Source organism: Megalobrama amblycephala, linkage group LG2, assembly GCF_018812025.1.
Source record: "Megalobrama amblycephala isolate DHTTF-2021 linkage group LG2, ASM1881202v1, whole genome shotgun sequence".
NCBI lineage: Eukaryota > Metazoa > Chordata > Actinopteri > Cypriniformes > Xenocyprididae > Megalobrama > Megalobrama amblycephala.
This window is the reverse complement of record NC_063045.1, coordinates 2,594,994-2,612,213: the sequence shown is the minus strand read 5'-3', so window position 1 is coordinate 2,612,213 and position 17,220 is coordinate 2,594,994. Positions and strand designations below refer to the sequence as shown.

The 17,220-nt window shown below is 35.8% G+C and overlaps 2 protein-coding genes across 3 annotated transcripts in view; one reads left to right on the top strand and one right to left on the bottom strand.

Moving 5' to 3' along the window:
- LOC125263165 overlaps window positions 1–17,220 on the top strand; it is a 71,338-nt gene that overhangs the window by 15,311 nt on the left and 38,807 nt on the right. The gene's annotated exons all lie outside the window — the stretch shown is intronic.
- LOC125263163 lies at window positions 222–16,087 on the bottom strand. Of its 2 annotated transcripts, XM_048182081.1 has the most exons (8): window positions 15,689–16,087; window positions 13,757–14,065; window positions 13,067–13,402; window positions 11,023–11,355; window positions 10,663–10,776; window positions 6,198–6,512; window positions 5,471–5,782; window positions 223–1,072 (listed from the first exon to the last, which is right to left on the bottom strand). In XM_048182081.1, exons 1-8 carry the CDS (start codon window positions 15,732–15,734, stop codon window positions 978–980), a joined length of 1,860 nt encoding a protein of 619 aa, XP_048038038.1. In that variant the 5' UTR covers window positions 15,735–16,087; the 3' UTR covers window positions 223–977. The 2 variants fall into 2 exon arrangements, with proteins under 2 accessions (XP_048038039.1, XP_048038038.1); XM_048182082.1 differs by lacking the exon at window positions 10,663–10,776 and having other exon boundaries at window positions 222–1,072.

Genomic DNA, 17,220 nt, shown 5'->3' with positions numbered 1-17,220 from the left:
TAAAACTAATTTTTTTCCCATTGGCTCACCATATAATTTCTGATTGAGCCAATGTTATAAGACAAAAATAAAATTAAATTAAGCGAAATTCAATAAGGCCAATTGAAAAAAAATCAAATTTGGAAAAAAATAAATAAATCTTGCACATCACATGACCATTAATCAACATCAGTGTACCATGAAAATGCAATTGTGTTTATTAAAATATAACCCCAAAACTTTCAGGGGGGATCCAAGTAAATATTTTAGGGGTTCAGCTGACTGTAACAGACTCAGACAATGGATGATGGAAAGAACTCAAAGTAAATTTATTGAAGAAATGAACAGGGTATGCAGTAATTTTTTAAAAATCAGAGTAATATCACTTATGAATAGACTCAAACCAACATATCCCTATGTTTAAAATGAACAAAATTTAAAAAAAAAAAAGTTAAATGTAAAAAAATGATGAAATTCACAGAAAACTTAACTTTATTACAAACAATATACAGTAACATGTCAATTAACAAGACTTGCTCATAAAAAAGTCAAAAAGACTTTACAATCCATGCTTGCTTTCTGACAAATAAACCAAAATATGTTGTCACATGACAGTACACTACAGCCTTTCAATGATACACTAGTGTTGCAAAAATACTTAAAAATGTACTTAAATGTGCTGACAAGTTTAAACATCAATTAAAACAAATGTCTCATGTTAACATGTTTGTGAGCGCGACATGATAAACTTTCTTTAAATGCCATCAAATATGCAGGAATAGAAACTGCCATGTCATGTTTAATATTCATACCAAAATAATGAGACATTAGTTTTTAAATCCATGCTCAGTAGAATATTGAACACTCCGAATATGTCCCAGCCTAACATCTGCTGGAAAGTCAGGTGAAGTTATCCATAACATATCCTCAGTTAACACCATCCTCAGGTTTATCCAAAACACTGGAACTAATGACAATATTACACTAAGACCGAAGTTTTAACTGTAGCTTTCGTTGCTGATAGATCTTTGACGGCAAAGCCTGGGATGCAAAAAAGGACTTTCCTCTGACATACTTCCGAGTGCAGTGGAATCTGAAAGAAAACACATGAGACAGATGATATTAATGCAAATCTTTGCTTTTGTATGGAGGCTGACCAATGAAATGTGTAGCACAAATATATAATTAATATAATATCTAAACCATCTGAAGTCAATGCGTTTAAAGAAAACGTATTCTGCATTTTTGCATCCTCATTTGTCTTTAGTGTGTAATGATGCTGTCTGAAAAAAAACTTCTGCAAAGTTCCAAAGCACAAAATCCCTCCAGAGGGAGTTCTTCTCTATATCAGTGTCAGTTTCTGAACTCCCTGAAATGCCTCCATTATAGTCTTGAGTTTTCTTCCAGGAACGAACACGTCACAATATTCCTCAGTTAAATAATTCATACACAGAATAAAGAAGCGAGGCCTGGTTGAGTTTGTTAGTAGTGTGTTGAAGCTAGTGGTTATGGTAAGGGGCAGGACATTTCCCAAACACGCCTAAAGCGCTTGACCAATCAGAGCACATTTTGCTTTTCAGAAGGAGGAGCTTCATAGAGACAGGAACTAAACAGAGTGTTACTGACAAACTGGGGAGAGAGGAGCTGCAACAATGAAGAATATGAGGAAAATAATGACATAAAAAAGGAAGAGGTGGGCCAGAGCACGGTTCGCATGTAGTGTGAGCACTAACCTTGGCAGAGCACAGAACAGCTACTACTGTTGTGTGCGCTACTGTCATCATTATGACGGCAAACATCTTTATTACTATTCTGATAGTACGCTTATCAATTCATGTAATTAATTTGAGTGTATTTGGGTTTATAACGGGTCTGCTTCTCAAGTGAGTAAAACTGCAAATTCCTTCATTAACGTCAGCAGCTGCCTTTGTAATAACCCTCTGATACGTGCAAGGGAAAATCAATGCATGGCATAAATGATAATATATGTTAGGCAGTATCTTAGCAAAAGTGCGTTCTTCCTATTTTCTTCCATTCAAAAAGTTGCATCGTATATGACGTAAGCGTGCTACGGCCCGGAACGTAGTAGGGAGGGGGACAATCGCGCTCAGGCTCAGTTCAAGGCAACTGTGCCTAGTGTAAGTACACCCTAATTCAGAGATTGGGCTCTAAATGAGTTCAGTGATTCAGATCAAATAATGATTATGTGAAAACATAACCAACACCACCTGATCATCTTTTCTCTTTGTTTGTCTGGATGTTATAACTCAACTATAGCAACCAAAAAAATCTAAAATATTAAAAAGTCAAGGGTCAAGAGCTCAACTAAAACAAACCCTGACCTCCACGATGGTAACTTAAAAATTGTGATTTTCTCCTTTGGTGATTCTGCTTGTTATCATCAGGTGTCTTCAATAATGCTCAATCATCACTCAATTAATCACTTATTTATCTCATTAATGCTTCAGTGGATGGAATGAAAAATATGGCAGGACTTTTACTTTCTGACCCCTGGATTACCCACCTCTGAACACAACTGGCCCTGCACTGGACCTGAATAGGTTTGTGTTGGTACCGATTCCCAGCCTCAAGTAAACCAGAAACTCTAAAACTGAGCCACACCTGAGCCTTATCCACACCGTAGGGAAAAAAACAAACATAAAAAAAAAAAAAAACCTCTCAATGACTCTCAGCTACAGCTGCCAAACAAAAATTTTAAATGATAGCACCCTATTTTTAAAAAGTGTGAACAGAAATATTCATTACTCTTTTTACAGAAAAAACAATGTTATTTTACATTATATACTGAATTAACTACACACTACATTTCTTTCACACTAAAGATCATACTAAAGATCTTGTTGAGAATTAACAGGTTTAGATGTTTAGTGGCCTGATTCACTGATACCAGAGTCTCTGATTAAACTGTTTAATGTTAATTGTTAATTTCTCAAATTCCAATAGTGTTGTAATACTCTAAAAAAAAAAAAAAAAAAAAAAAAATATATATATATATATATCTATATATAAAGTCCTTACGCAGAAAACATTTTTACAGGTTTGAGTAGACTCACACAGACATCAAGAATCAGCGTATGAATCTCAACAATGGTGACAATCAAACTCTGAACATCACAAAACCAGCTACTAAAGTCACAAAAAAGCTTTTTGATTGTCACCATTGTTGAGATTCATATGTTGATTATTGATCATGAGAGATCTGTTAATGTTTAATGTCCTGTTGTGATTTAAAGGGTTTCTGCTGAGTTTTGTGGGTCACCATTGTGCTGGAGAGTAGAGCCTGAGCTTCAGTCTGTGCTTCATACTAAAGGTTGGACTTGAAAGTGTTCCTTATAACTTGTCAAATAAACCTAATCCATTGATATTGACATGCAGCCAGGAGTTGTGTTTCCTGACATTTATATGTGCTTGATTTTGACACCGGATAAATACATAAAGCAAATCTGCCTGTGAATATTTTATATAACTACAATATAGGTAGGTTTTAGGGGTGTGACGGGAGCTCGTGTCACAAGATCTCGCGAGACTAAACTGTGACGAGATTTCTCGTCGAGGCGAAAAGTAGTCTCGTGATGTTGCCATGACAGACAGAGTGTTAGGATGATTAGGAAAGAATATGCCACCACTACGTTTACATTACGCCTCCACTGTCGTTTTCCTTTGTATTTAAATAAAAAACTTTTAATTCAGTTGGATAACGGTCGCTGCCGCTCCATATTTACAGAGTTACGCGCGATCGTGAAAGTGAAAGTAAACGCGCGCGCGCATTCAAACGTGATTTCAATACCCCGCATTTGAAAGCGGCTCCCTGATGAATACAGATATCTCTCAATATGAAAGCTATTTTAGGCTGGGCAGTGTAGTTGTAACCATCTCTTAGCTCTGTATCAAAGAAAAATTTGGTCTTATTTGATCTTTGAATATTGAGAGAGTGCGATTATGGTTGCACTTAATGTAAAGTGTCACCATGAAAATGAATAAGAGTTTTCTCTTAATCTTATTAAGCTCAAACAATAAGGTTTCATTTGTTAACATTAGTTTATGCACTGTGAACTATCACAAACTAACAATGAATGATTATTTTATTAACTAACATAAACAAAGATTAATAAATACTGTAGCAAATATATTGCTTATTGTAAGTTGATGTTGGTTAATACATTAATGCTAATAAATGAGACCTTATTGTAAAATGTTACCATCATGTACAGTAAGGTCTGAAGAGACTGAAATCATACAGAAGAGAAGTCAGTCAGTTTGTGGCAAAAACCTTTTACAGTACTTGAGTATTGTTGTCTTTTACAGCATATGATAATTCATACTCAGAAAGTAGAACTGAAATGACATTGATTACAAGATGATTAGTTAAAACATTTCAAATACACCTGCAGAATATTTTTGCTAGTCAAGTATTTCGCCATCTTGTCTCGTCTCGTGAACTCAATCTCGAGTCTCGTCTCGTCTCGTGAGATACCTGTCTCCTCACACCCCTAGTAGGTTTAAATCCGAGTAATCACTTATATCGATGTTAAATATATAGTCATATTCTCCAGCCCTAAAACTTGTATAGTTTTTGTCAGTGTTTATTTAAAAACACCCAATTATGCAGAATATAAGATGGTAAATATTTAATTGATCAGTTGTCAACACAATATATAACAATATAATATATATACGGTATGATTTTACCTCAAAATCCAACAATTTGACACAAAATGATAACTGTAAAACGTTTCTCTGCCTGGAGTCAAGCTGTTTCTGTGAATTGCAGTGATCCATTTACTTCTTTTTTCTGTAGCTTTCGGCAGTCTTTAAATATATACCTCAGGTTTTGTGTCAAAGCTATTTGTACAGTCAGTCACAAAGCTCTTTCCTGTTTTAGATGTGTTTTGTGCGTTTTTCACCGCATTCACACTGAAACCCAATGCTGCCGCTCAGTCTTTGTGCCACTTAGTGGGCGTAACCGCAGTCATAACGGTCGACGGCGACGTCACGTGCATACCCTCTATAGGAGAGAGCGTGGCAACAGGATCATTTAGTCTCATTACTTTTAATGAAGATGATTGTGTGTTGAGCGTCTGTGACTTGCTTTCAGTTTCATATGCAGCAGTTTGCACTGTCATATCTGGATATAACATGTTATTTAGCCTAGCACGCTCTCACACGTTTATTTTTTAGCATTTTTGGGAGAAGTTAAATTTACATATGTGGTTTTAACAACCAGATGCATTCAGACTTCATTTAGCGTCCCAGACCACCTCCTGAAGTGGTTTGAGCGATCGGAATTTAATCTGATTTTTTTTGTCTCGAATGCGTTTCGGAGGGCATTTACACCTGGTCTTTTCACGATCGGATAGCTATCCCATCCGAGAAAATGCATGAAGTGGCCAGGTGTAAACAGGCCCTAAATGACTGACCATCTTGATCTAAAATATGGTCATTATTACACTGGAATATTTGAGTTACTCACCACCAGAGACAGAAACATTGAATAACTTGAATGAGGTTTCTCCACTTCTGTTGTTCTGTAGTTGATATTCTCCAGAGTCTGTGGTTCTGGTGTTTGTGATGGTCAGAGATCCAGTCTGATGATCCAGCTTCAGTCTGCCTCTGAATCTCCCATCAGGACCATGATCTGTAGTCGTCCTTTTGGTCCCTCCTTTGGTTTTAGCTATGACAGTGTCTTTGTCTCCAAACATCCACAGGATCACATCATCTGTCTGTAGTCTAGTATCAGTGTTGAGTGTGACGGGTTCTCCCTCCATCACTAGTTTTACCTCATCTGTCACAGCAGCACAGAAACAGAAAATATAGTAGATAATTTAGAACAAGAAAACAAACCATAGTAAAAAGCAGCTAAAGCAACATGAACTCATTCTCTCATTTTATAACTGTAAATGTAGCTATAATTCTATTTTACAGGTCAAATGGCTCAATTCCCATGTTTGTTGTGATCTGTGTTTTGGACCATCATTGTATCTGATTCATGTATGATTAGTTACTGTAACATATGGTGCATTAATTCACTAAACCACTAAACCAGATTGTAAACGTCTAACTTATGATCAGATAAATATTTTTTTTATTGAATTTACATTGCTGTCATTTGTTCTACATTTGACTTTCGTTTGTACCAGTCTACAGGTCTAATTTTGATCAACTGTAGACTTTATATTTTAAAGATTGGAGTTACTCACCAAAGACAGAAACAATGAATCTCTTAGATGAGGTTTTTCCACTTCTTCTGATCTTTAGTTCATAAACTCCAGCATGTTCAGTTGTGATGTTTGTGATGGTCAGAGATCCAGTCTTCTTGTCCAGCATCAGTCTTTCTCTGAATCTCCCATCAGGAACATCATATATAAAGTTATCTCCTCTTTTGATTTCAGCTATAGGAGAGTTTTCATCTTCAAACATCCACAGAATCTGATCATCTGTCTGTAGTTCAGCATCAGTGTTTAGGGTGACATCCTCTCCTTTAGTCAATGATAGTGGCGTCACTGCATCTGTATCTGCAGCACACAGAAACAGAGAAACACAGAAATTAGAACAAGAAAACCAAAAACAGCAGAAATGAATGAAATCAGCACTGGTCATTTCGCTCCAAATCTCTCACCTACTCAGTGCCTGATCATTAAACCGTCTAAACAGTTAAACCCCACTCATACTCACACCACAAGAGAAACCAGCCTGAGCTGCTTTAAGATGGCCTAAGCTTGTTAAAGCTGGTCTTCTAGCCTGAGCAGCCCAAAATGTCTCTAAAACCAGCCCACAGACCAGGCTGGGAGACCAGCTAAGACCATGTTACCAGCTTCAACAGGCCAGGAAAACTATTGTGCCCCAGAAGACTATGACAGTCATACAGTACAAACACACACACAGTTTGATAAAACGATTTGAAACGTGGGGCCAGGGATCGGTTGCACAAGCTGTGTGCAAGTTACTACTTAGCATAATTTTGACGTAAAGAGGCACCAAGTTATGACTTGCACACTACTAAATATTTTTGAGTTGCACCATTAATCTTAGTTAAAATGTACAAACCGATTCCAAAAAAGTTGGGACACTGTACAAATTGTGAATAAAAACAGAATGCAATGATGTGGAAGTTTCAAATTTCAATATTTTATTCAGAATACAACATAGATGACATATCAAATGTTTAAACTGAGAAAATTTATAATTTTAAGGGAAAAATAAGTTCATCAACATCATAGCATCAACACATCCCAAAAAAGTTGGGACAAGGCCATGTTTACCACTGTGTGGCACGTCTGGGGACTGAGGAGACAAGTTGCTCAAGTTTAGGAATAGGAATGTTGTCCCATTCTTGTCTCATACAGGCTTCTAGTTGGTCAGCTGTCTTAGGTCTTCTTTGTCGCATCTTCCTCTTTATGATGCGCCAAATGTTTTCTATGGGTGAAAGATCTGGACTGCAGGCTGGCCATTTCAGTACCCGGATCCTTCTTCTGCGCAGCCATGATGTTGTAATTGATGCAGTATGTGGTCTGGCATTGTCATGTTGGAAAATGCAAGGTCTTCCCTGAAAGAGACGACGTCTGGATGGGAGCATATGTTGTTCTAGAACTTGGATATACCTTTCAGCATTGATGGTGCCTTTCCAGATGTGTAAGCTGCCCATGCCACACACACTCATGCAACGCCATACCATCAGAGATGCAAGCTTCTGAACTGAGCGCTGATAACAACTTGGGTTGTCCTTGTCCTCTTTAGTCCAGATGACATGGCGTCCCAGTTTTCCAAAAAGAACTTCAAATATTGATTCGTCTGACCACAGAACAGTTTTCCACTTTGCCACAGTCCATTTTAAATGAGCCTTGGCCCAGAGAAAACGCCTGCGCTTCTGGATCATGTTTAGATATGGCTTCTTTTTTGACCTATAGAGTTTTAGCCGGCAACAGCGAATGGCACGGTGGATTGTGTTCACCGACAATGTTTTCTGGAAGTATTCCTGAGCCCATGTTGTGATTTCCATTACAGTAGCATTCCTGTATGTGATGCAGTGCCGTCTAAGGGCCCGAAGATCACGAGCATCCAGTATGGTTTTCTGGCCTTGACCCGTACGCACAGAGATTGTTCCAGATTCTCTGAATGATATTATGCACTGTAGATAATGATAACTTCAAACTCTTTGCAATTTTTTCTCTGAGAAACTCTTTTCTGATATTGCTCCACTATTTTCCGCCGCAGCATTGGGGGAATTGGTGATCCTCTGCCCATCTTGACTTCTGAGAGACACTGCCACTCTGAGAGGCTCTTTTTATACCCAATCATGTTGCCAATTGACCTAATAAGTTGCAAATTGGTCCTCCAGCTGTTCCTTATTTGTACATTTAACTTTTCCAGCCTCTTATTGCTACCTGTCCCAACTTTTTTGGAATGTGTAGCTCTCATGAAATCCAAAATGAGCCAATATTTGGCATGACATTTCAAAAATGTCTCACTTTCAACATTTGATATGTTATCTATATTCTATTGTGAATAAAATATAAGTTTATGAGATTTGTAAATTATTGCATTCCTTTTTTATTCACAATTTGTACAGTGTCCCAACTTTTTTTGGAATCAGGTTTGTAGATATTTAAACAAAATATTTACAGAAGCTTCCAATCAAGAGTAATGTTTGGAATAAAAGTGCAAACTGAATGAACTGTACCAGCAAGCTCTTTTTTTTTTTTTACCTGACAGACTTCAATCTTTATAAAACTGACATTTACACTCACTTACATTTTAAGAGAGAGATATATATATAAAAAATAAATAAATTTGTTAGTGTCTCTTTAACACAAACCCGTCCTAACATCCTCTGTGTGCAACAGTCCATGCTGTGCATATCAAATAAATTCAGTCATAATCAATAAAAGTAATTTCTTATTTTTTGTATCAGTATTTGTTTACTGATCCTTATTAATTTTGTTTCAAATACAGTTTATGAATGATATTTACATGAATGATATGTTATTCATGATTAAGTAGTATCATTTTTACCGTTAGTTATGTGAGGGAAAGAAATTAGAATAAACTGAAACTCATAGCATTTCAACTTCTGCTCACGTATTTCAAGGCTGATATTGGATTATTGACAGGGTTGTTGCACATTTTTTAAAGTCAAATTTAAGGCTTTTTAAGACCTGAAGAAATAAAAATGAATACTATACATTAGGGGTCCGCAATATTGACAAAATTTTTATCTCAATATTTTAAAATTTGTTTTAAAAGTTTCAAAGTTGGTGATAACAATAATTAGGCCTGTTGTGGACAGCTGACTCACGAAGACATTCATAGTATTCATATTATGCGGTGGTCAGTGCACAGCAGTAACAGAAATTAACATTTTTTTTAAGGGGCAATATTTGCCACCTTAAATTTATTTCCAGGGGTATTTTACCTACATATGGGCATTTTTCTGAACTTATTAGATGTATGCATCACCTTTTATGTCAAATTCTAACATTCAAATCAAATTCAATTAGAGTAATAGCACAGTAAAGGGCTGTTACCAATCAAATGAAATCATTATCAACATAATCCATATTTGTAATGCAGAGGTGACACAAAAGCGGCATGAGAAGTGGCATTAATATATTTACACAGCTTTTACAATTGTCTATATAAATTTAATTCAATTTTTAATTTGAAATTATTTCTAATTTTAACTTTTTAATTAAAATGTACTTTGAATATGAAACTAAACTGCCAGTAGGTGGCAGCAAGTCACTGTCTTAACAAGTAAGTCATTCATTTAACCGATTTGTTCAAACGACTGATTCATTCAGTATAAAAAATCATTTCTGTCTGTTGTACGGAGACTCTGTTCTGATGTTCATTTTGGAATTTTCGTTGGCAAAATAAAGAAAAAACAGACAATATTGTGTCTAAAATACATTAAAATAAATATCACATTTGCAATAATGCTAATTTTGGGAAAACGGCACTCTTGCTCGTGTGATATAGTAATATAAACTACATCATATCATATGATTTAATAAAACTCATCAGGGCAAAAATGCCTGTGTATCTTGAATTTTGAGGGCATATAACTGCATGATTTAGATGTGTCGAAGTCAAAGTGTCATCTAAAATTTAAGACCTCTCATAAGTAAAAAAAAAAATAACTTTTTATGGCCTTAAATTTTAAAAATCTAATTTAAGACTTTTTAAGGAACCCTGATTGAAGGTAAACAACATTCGTATTATATTACTCTAAGAAAAGCTTATGACCTACTAGCTCTGTTCTGCCTTAAGGACCAATGGTACAACCAAATAAAGTACAGAGTTCGTTACAAACTAGCTAGTAGTCTAGTCCTCTAGTGTGGACTTTACTTTCCAATTTAAGTAAGAACTTACTGGTGCAACCCGACCCAGTTGCATTAGCTGCCAAGTTAAGACTGTCCTGAAAACTAGTTTGACCAACTAGTTCGTTTTTTGGATTCAAATTAGACTGATCAGCCTTTTTTATGTAACTAACTTAGAAAAGTTATGACCAGTCTTAAAGAAAAAAAATGAGATGACTAACTTTAAGACTAATTCAAGCAGTTTATGCAACTGGCCACCTGAATTTGAACAAACTCTAATGTAGTCTAACAAAGCTAATTGTTTTTCCCTTATAGTATGTATTAACCATAATATGGTGTACTTTACGTTTCAGTTTAGGGATCTTGTGGTGATAGCAAAACCCAACAGCTACAATCGCCAGCAGGACACCAACAACAACAACAACAACAACAATCCCTGCTATTTCATCTGAAGACAGACCTGGTAGTGTAATGATAAAGAGAGACAGTCATTAGTGTGAGTGAATGAGTCTGACTAAAACACTTTGGAAAAATTGCATTTGGCTATAACAAGGTAAATATGAATCTGATTCTGTTTAAGATGAATAATTAACATCTAATATTTTGAAACATGTCAGCGGTATTAAAGCTTTTACTCAGATGTCATGGGCTCTGACATGTTAAATTGTTCATTTAACTTTAGGATTGTTTATAGAGCTCTGATTACCTTTCACCGACTTGATCGACTTACTACTGACAGTAACATTGACTCTCAGGTGTCTGTTGCTGTTGATCTGCAGTTCATAGAGTCCAGAGTCTGAGGTTTTGCATTTGGTGATGGTCAGAGATCCAGTCTGGTTATTAAGCTGCAGTCTGTCTCTGAATCTTTCATCATCAACATCATAGAACTGTTGGGCCAGTGAGGACTGGTTTTTATAGATTCCAGCTAGGATAGTGTCTCCAAACATCCACATTATCTCATCATCTGTCTGTATTTCAGTAAGACCAGTCTGTAGAATGACAGAATCTCCCTCCATCACGGACTCCGTCCTCATTTCACCTGTAACAACAAGCACATAAAGAAAAAAGAATTAAATGCATACAGGAAGATTAAACAAATATTGCAGTTAAAAACGAAAAGAGATTTCATCATAAGATCAAGTGACTGTGTGGTCTGATGTATAAATGTTATGTTGACACAAAATGGGCACTGAAGGGGCATACTTCATATCCCACAAACCTAATTAGGATTAAATAAAAACAAACTTGGTGTAAATACATGCAGAATTCTACATGGAATCCTATAATGAAATGTGTGAATTTGTGAATTCACTGGCCAAGAAATGAACAGAACAGTTTGATTCAATACTCCATTTTTCATTTAATAATAATAATAAAAAATCATTAAATTTAAAATTGAAAAATCTCATCTTCATGTATGAAGTTAAAAATTCAGATCCGAAATCCAGACTGATTCATATTAACACATAATATTAACGATATACATTACCAGTCAAAAATTTAGAAACTACTATTTTTAATGTTTTTGAACAAAGTCTCTTATGCTAATTAAGGCTGCATTTATTTCATAATAAATACAGAAAAAACAATATTGTGAAATATTACAATTTAAAATTATGGTTTTCTAGTTTAATATACTTTAAAATATAATTTATTTCTGTGATGCAAAGCTGAATTGTCAGCATCATTACTCCCGTCTTCAGGGTCACGTGATCCTTTATTATTGTTTTTTCTGTATTTATTATGAAATAAATGCAGCCTTAATGAGCATAAGAGACTTCGTTCAAAAACATTAAAAATAGTAATGTTTCCAAACTTTTGACTGGTAGAGTAAGACTGCTAACAGATCAGATTATGAAGTCTTTTCCCATATCATTTCCATCCTTGACAGCAAAATTGTCTTTCAATTTTAAAAAAGCACATTTATTGGAATAAAAATTAATATGCACCATTAACTTTTTTTGTTTACTGGCATGAGAATAGCCAAAACATATATTCATAATGTATTTTCTGAAAACAATTTGAATATTTTATTCACATTTTTTAAAGTTTTACTTCTCACGTAAATTTTTCAATTTTTATGCATGATTGATATTTTTACACTATGAAAATGAAGGGGAAAAATAAAATTTACAACCAGTCTCTGGTAAAGTGATGAAACAAACTGTAACAATACGTGTTTCCACACGCACACATCAACATATCTCTTGAACAGGAAGACTTTCTTTGACAGAGGGAGGCGTGGCCTCAAAATTAAAGTCATTAGGAAATCAAAACTGACAATTCTTGTTTTGTTTTTTTAATGGAATATTGCTATATCTATTCTAAATTATTTATCCGTCCACATCATTTGTTTTAAATTCATGTGCCTCTAATCTTGAATCAGAATATCTTCCCTTCCCTCTTGCAGTGACATCTCTTAATGTTGACATGCATTTTCTGTAAAGCTGCTTTGAAACTATATGTATTGTGAAAAGCGCTATACATACAGTATAAATGTGAACTGAATCTCTTCTATTCTCTGATGATGAAGGCGGTGCAACCTGTCACTCACATGAGATCCACCAATAGCAAACCACAAGCATCCAATCAATTCCCCACAGACAAAATCAAGCCCCGCCCTGTTAAAAATCAACATTTGTGTTCTACTGAAGAAACAAAGTCAATGCCCTAATTAAACTAAGGCTTAACCTTAAACTTAATCTAAGCCCTGTCTGTGAAACCGGGACTAAAAGACACAAGCTACTCACCGCTGACAGTCACATTGAATGACTTGTGTATGGTGTGATTGCTGCTGCCGGTACTGATGTCGACTTCATAAAATCCAGAGTGTTCGGTTCTGATGTTCCTGATGGTCAGAGATCCAGTCAAATAGTCCAGATGCAGTCTGTCTCTGAATCTCCCATCAGCACCATCATGTTTAGAGACTTTTCTAGCCTTTCTATTGATTTCAGCTACAGGAGGGTGTTGATGTTCAAACCTCCACCGTATCACATCATCTGTCTGTATTTCAGTAAGATCGGTGTTTAGAGTGACTGGATCTCCCACCATTACTGACACTGACTTCACTGGATCAACAGGCAGAGCTGGAAAAGAAACAGAAATAGTTACTGCAACTGTTCAGATCATCACTGGTCCAAAAGCACATTTCAGCTCTTGAAGATCTCCTGGATAAAGCAGCAACACTTTTGACCATCCAGAGGATAAGTAATCTGGAGAACTGATGGATGGAAAGCAAAAACAAAAAACTTCTAAAAGCAAATGTGTTCATAAAATAATTCCTCACTCTTGTATGACTTGCGCTTGTCAATGAGGCGAAGTTGGTTAGCGAAGTTATGATTCTATGACTAAATAATCACATCTGCTATATGTATGTCCATTTCCAGGCATATGAGAACTAGAGCAGGCACTAATTACAACATTTACAAACTGATACTCACCACTGACATTGAATATCTTGTTTAGAGTATGTCCGCTGGTTGCTTCATAAGGTCCAGAGTGTTCAGTTCTGATGTTTCTGATAGTGAGATCTCCAGTTTGATTGTCCAGTTTCAGCCGGCCTCTGAATCTTTGATTAAGAGCTTCATCATATATATAGCTCTTATCGGCTCCTCTGTTGATCTGAGCTATGAGGGCGCCTCTAGCTCCAAACCTCCACTCTAACACATCATCTTTCTCTATTTCAGTGAGATCCGTGTGTAAAGTGACCGAATCTCCCTCCACCACTGACACTGGCTCACCAAACACACCTGCAGATAAAAAATGAACAATTAGGCAGACAAAAATAGATCCAATTATAAACAGACTTATGTGCAATCCAGAAGCTTGTGTTCTTGTGGTGTCATCATCCCAAAGAGGCACAAAATCACTTTTACGGGCCTTTGACTGTTTCCTGCTGGTAGAATGACCTGACCAACTCAAATCGAGCTTTTTCGTCAACACTTGACCTATTAATACTAACACTTACTATTCTATTTCTATGCTATTTTTAATTTAAAAATGTTTGCAACATGTACTGTGCTAGACTAACTGGGACTGGGACTGGTTATTTTTGGTTTGATTGCTTCTATTGTTCTCGTCATTTGGATAAAAGCATCTGCTAAATAATTAAATGTAATCTGTCAGCATACAGACTTGATGTAAATTAGTCTTGCCTAAAAAACTAATTTCATAGTTTACATTAAATTGAAATACAAATTATAGATTTAATTTAATAATAGGTTAACAAAACGGGTAAGAGTTGGTTTTATATTCGCACATTCGGACATCCGTATTCAATAGCCTTGTTAATCACACTACATTGGACATTCAGTGGACATTCACAAGTAAATATGCCATTAAAACAATACTTGCCTATTTTGATCGACTGTGAAAAATGTTGTAAGTTGACAATCGTTGGTTGTCAATATCATGTCGCTGCTTAAAATTCGCAAACATTAATTTATTGCACATTTATTGGAAAGTCTGAATTTATCAGAAGTCCGAATGTGCGAATATAAAACCAGCTTTACCGAAGTCTCAAAAAATACAGAACTCATGAATACCATAACTGTGTCAGCACAGCAGGACAAAGTAACATGTATTTGTTGTAATAAAAGCTTGTCAATCTGCACATGGTGCAGAATCTTTCAAAAAACATGAAATATTAAATATAAGGAAAAATAAATGTTAGCAGATGACAAGGGTTGTTGCATTACTTTCCCTATTTACATTTACTCTTTGTTCATGGCATTAATTGACAGTTTCTGATAAGTATTTCCATGAGTAGATCGAATTAAGTTTTCTGTCAGACATATAGGGAAACAATATATCATGTATTAACTAACAAACTCACAATGAACAATTATGTTAGTTAATAAAAATACAGTAATTCAATAGTTTGTTCATGTTCACAGTGCATTAACAAATGTTAATACAACTTTTGATTTGAATAATGTATTGGTAAATGATTAATTAACATTAACTAAGATTAATGAATGCTGTAGAAGTATTGTGCATTAATTAGTTCATGTACAACAACAACTAAAGTAGTTAATTTATGTTACAAATGAAACCTTTTTGTAAAGTTTTACCATTCTCAAAATACACAGACATTACCACAAATGTGTTTCAAACAACCATCCACAATCTTCCCTACTTTTACTAAAACACTTAAGAAATAAACTTTGACCCCATCTTAACAAACATTAACATCGTGCCCTTTAAATGGGGAGTAAATGTAGCTATCAAGGTCAGGAAACTGTTCGTGCCTTAAATGCTACTAAAATATAGTTCATTTATTAGGAAACTGTGTGAATAACAATATGAAAATAAACTGGGATTTTACAAAGTAAGTTAATACTAAACTGTTAAGTAAATAAACATAATCTTACCGTCAAAGACAATATAGAACACAAAGAACAATAACATCTTCTTCATATTGCTGTGGATGTCAGTAAAATATCAATATACGAACACATGAAGATGATAGGCTATTATTTGTAATCTGCGCCGCTGTGTCGTTGTCAGTTATTCCCGAGGTGATTGATAGACAAATCACTGAAAACTCGACTGAAGATCGACAGAAAACTCAATGCCGACTGTTGATGAATTTATTTGATTAGCCAATATCTGTTATCTGTCATTAAAAGCAAAAAAGGGCCGAATTCTCCGTGACACTCGATTTATAGGTACAGTCAGGGGCGGCTCCAGGATCAGTGCCAGTGGATATTCCCAATCCCAAGTATCATTGAAACTATCATAAAAACAACACGTGACATGCGAGGGCCAGTCAGGGCAAGTACACCTGTCTGCAGCCTGCATAACTGGGCGGGGCTACACCTGTCACTCCGCCCCATGCCTACTCTGGCTTGCTCAGTCGTCATTCATAGGCAAAAATGATAGAAAGGCTCTGTCTCAAATGGCACGCTAAACACTCGAGTTCTTTTTACGAGTCCGACTCCGCAGTCCGCACTTTAATGACATAACCCCCAGCCAGTGGCGTTGCACAGGGGGAGCTGGGGGGCTTGAGCCTGCCCCTTTGATCTCGAAAGTGAAAGTGCCCTTTGCGGTCGCATCGCGGTGCTCTCGCGTTCTCATTTCTCCCCCCCGGAACGCGATTTCTACTGCAGGAGAAACACACAATCACACAACGCCCTCTAAATATTCAGTGTTGGTTCTGGGAACATAAAAAAAACATTAGCCTAAGTTTTCTTGACGTTACAGTTAATGTTCCTCAAATGTTCTTTCAACTTAATTTTGATCTAAAAAATCCACATTGTAGGAACGTTGATTTGTAACATTCCAAGAGCATAAAAATTGTCCAGTTTCCTTAATGTTAGTAGAATGTTATTTTAAGGTTAGTTTGATGTTCCTGAAACTTTCTTTCAATCATTCAAACACCTGCTGTGAACAAACACTGAAAGAAAGAGAAATAAGAACACAAACTACAACTTTCTTCAGCCACAGCCTTAGATGAACTGAAGATAAAAGACATTAAATCGCTGAAGATCTGATTAAACAACTCCACAAACAGCATTACCAGCTTCACTTATTACTAACCAGACTGACTTTATTTCTGTCACACGTCTACAGAAGATCTTACTGAGAATTAACAGAGGTTTAGATGTTGATGTCTTATTGAAAATGTTCCTTTAGTTGATATCTTGTCCCTTGACTATTGTAGAGTTGCTTCTTTATCAGCAACTGCAGGTGTTTTCAGAAAACATTTTTGATAAAGCAGATCAACATGTCTGTTTTAATAACAGATGAATGATTGCCTATTTGAAAGTGAACATAAAAAAATGTTAAATTCAGCATGTCATCACAGCTTTTCTCCTGCAGAGAGCAGAATGACTGTTACTGTGACCAGCTCAGTTTGTGAAATCTGCTGTGGTCTCCGTCATTGACATCTGTGCAGAGATGT

Coding starts and splice junctions, on each gene's coding strand:
- LOC125263163 (XM_048182081.1), bottom strand. CDS start 15,734: ATGAAGAAGATGTTATTGTTCTTTGTGTTCTATATTGTCTTTGACG. Junction 13,403..13,756: donor CAAGATATTCAATGTCAGTG/GTGAGTATCAGT, acceptor TTTCTTTTCCAG/CTCTGCCTGTTGATCCAGTG. Junction 10,777..11,022: donor GTCGATCAAGTCGGTGAAAG/GTAATCAGAGCT, acceptor TTACACTACCAG/GTCTGTCTTCAGATGAAATA.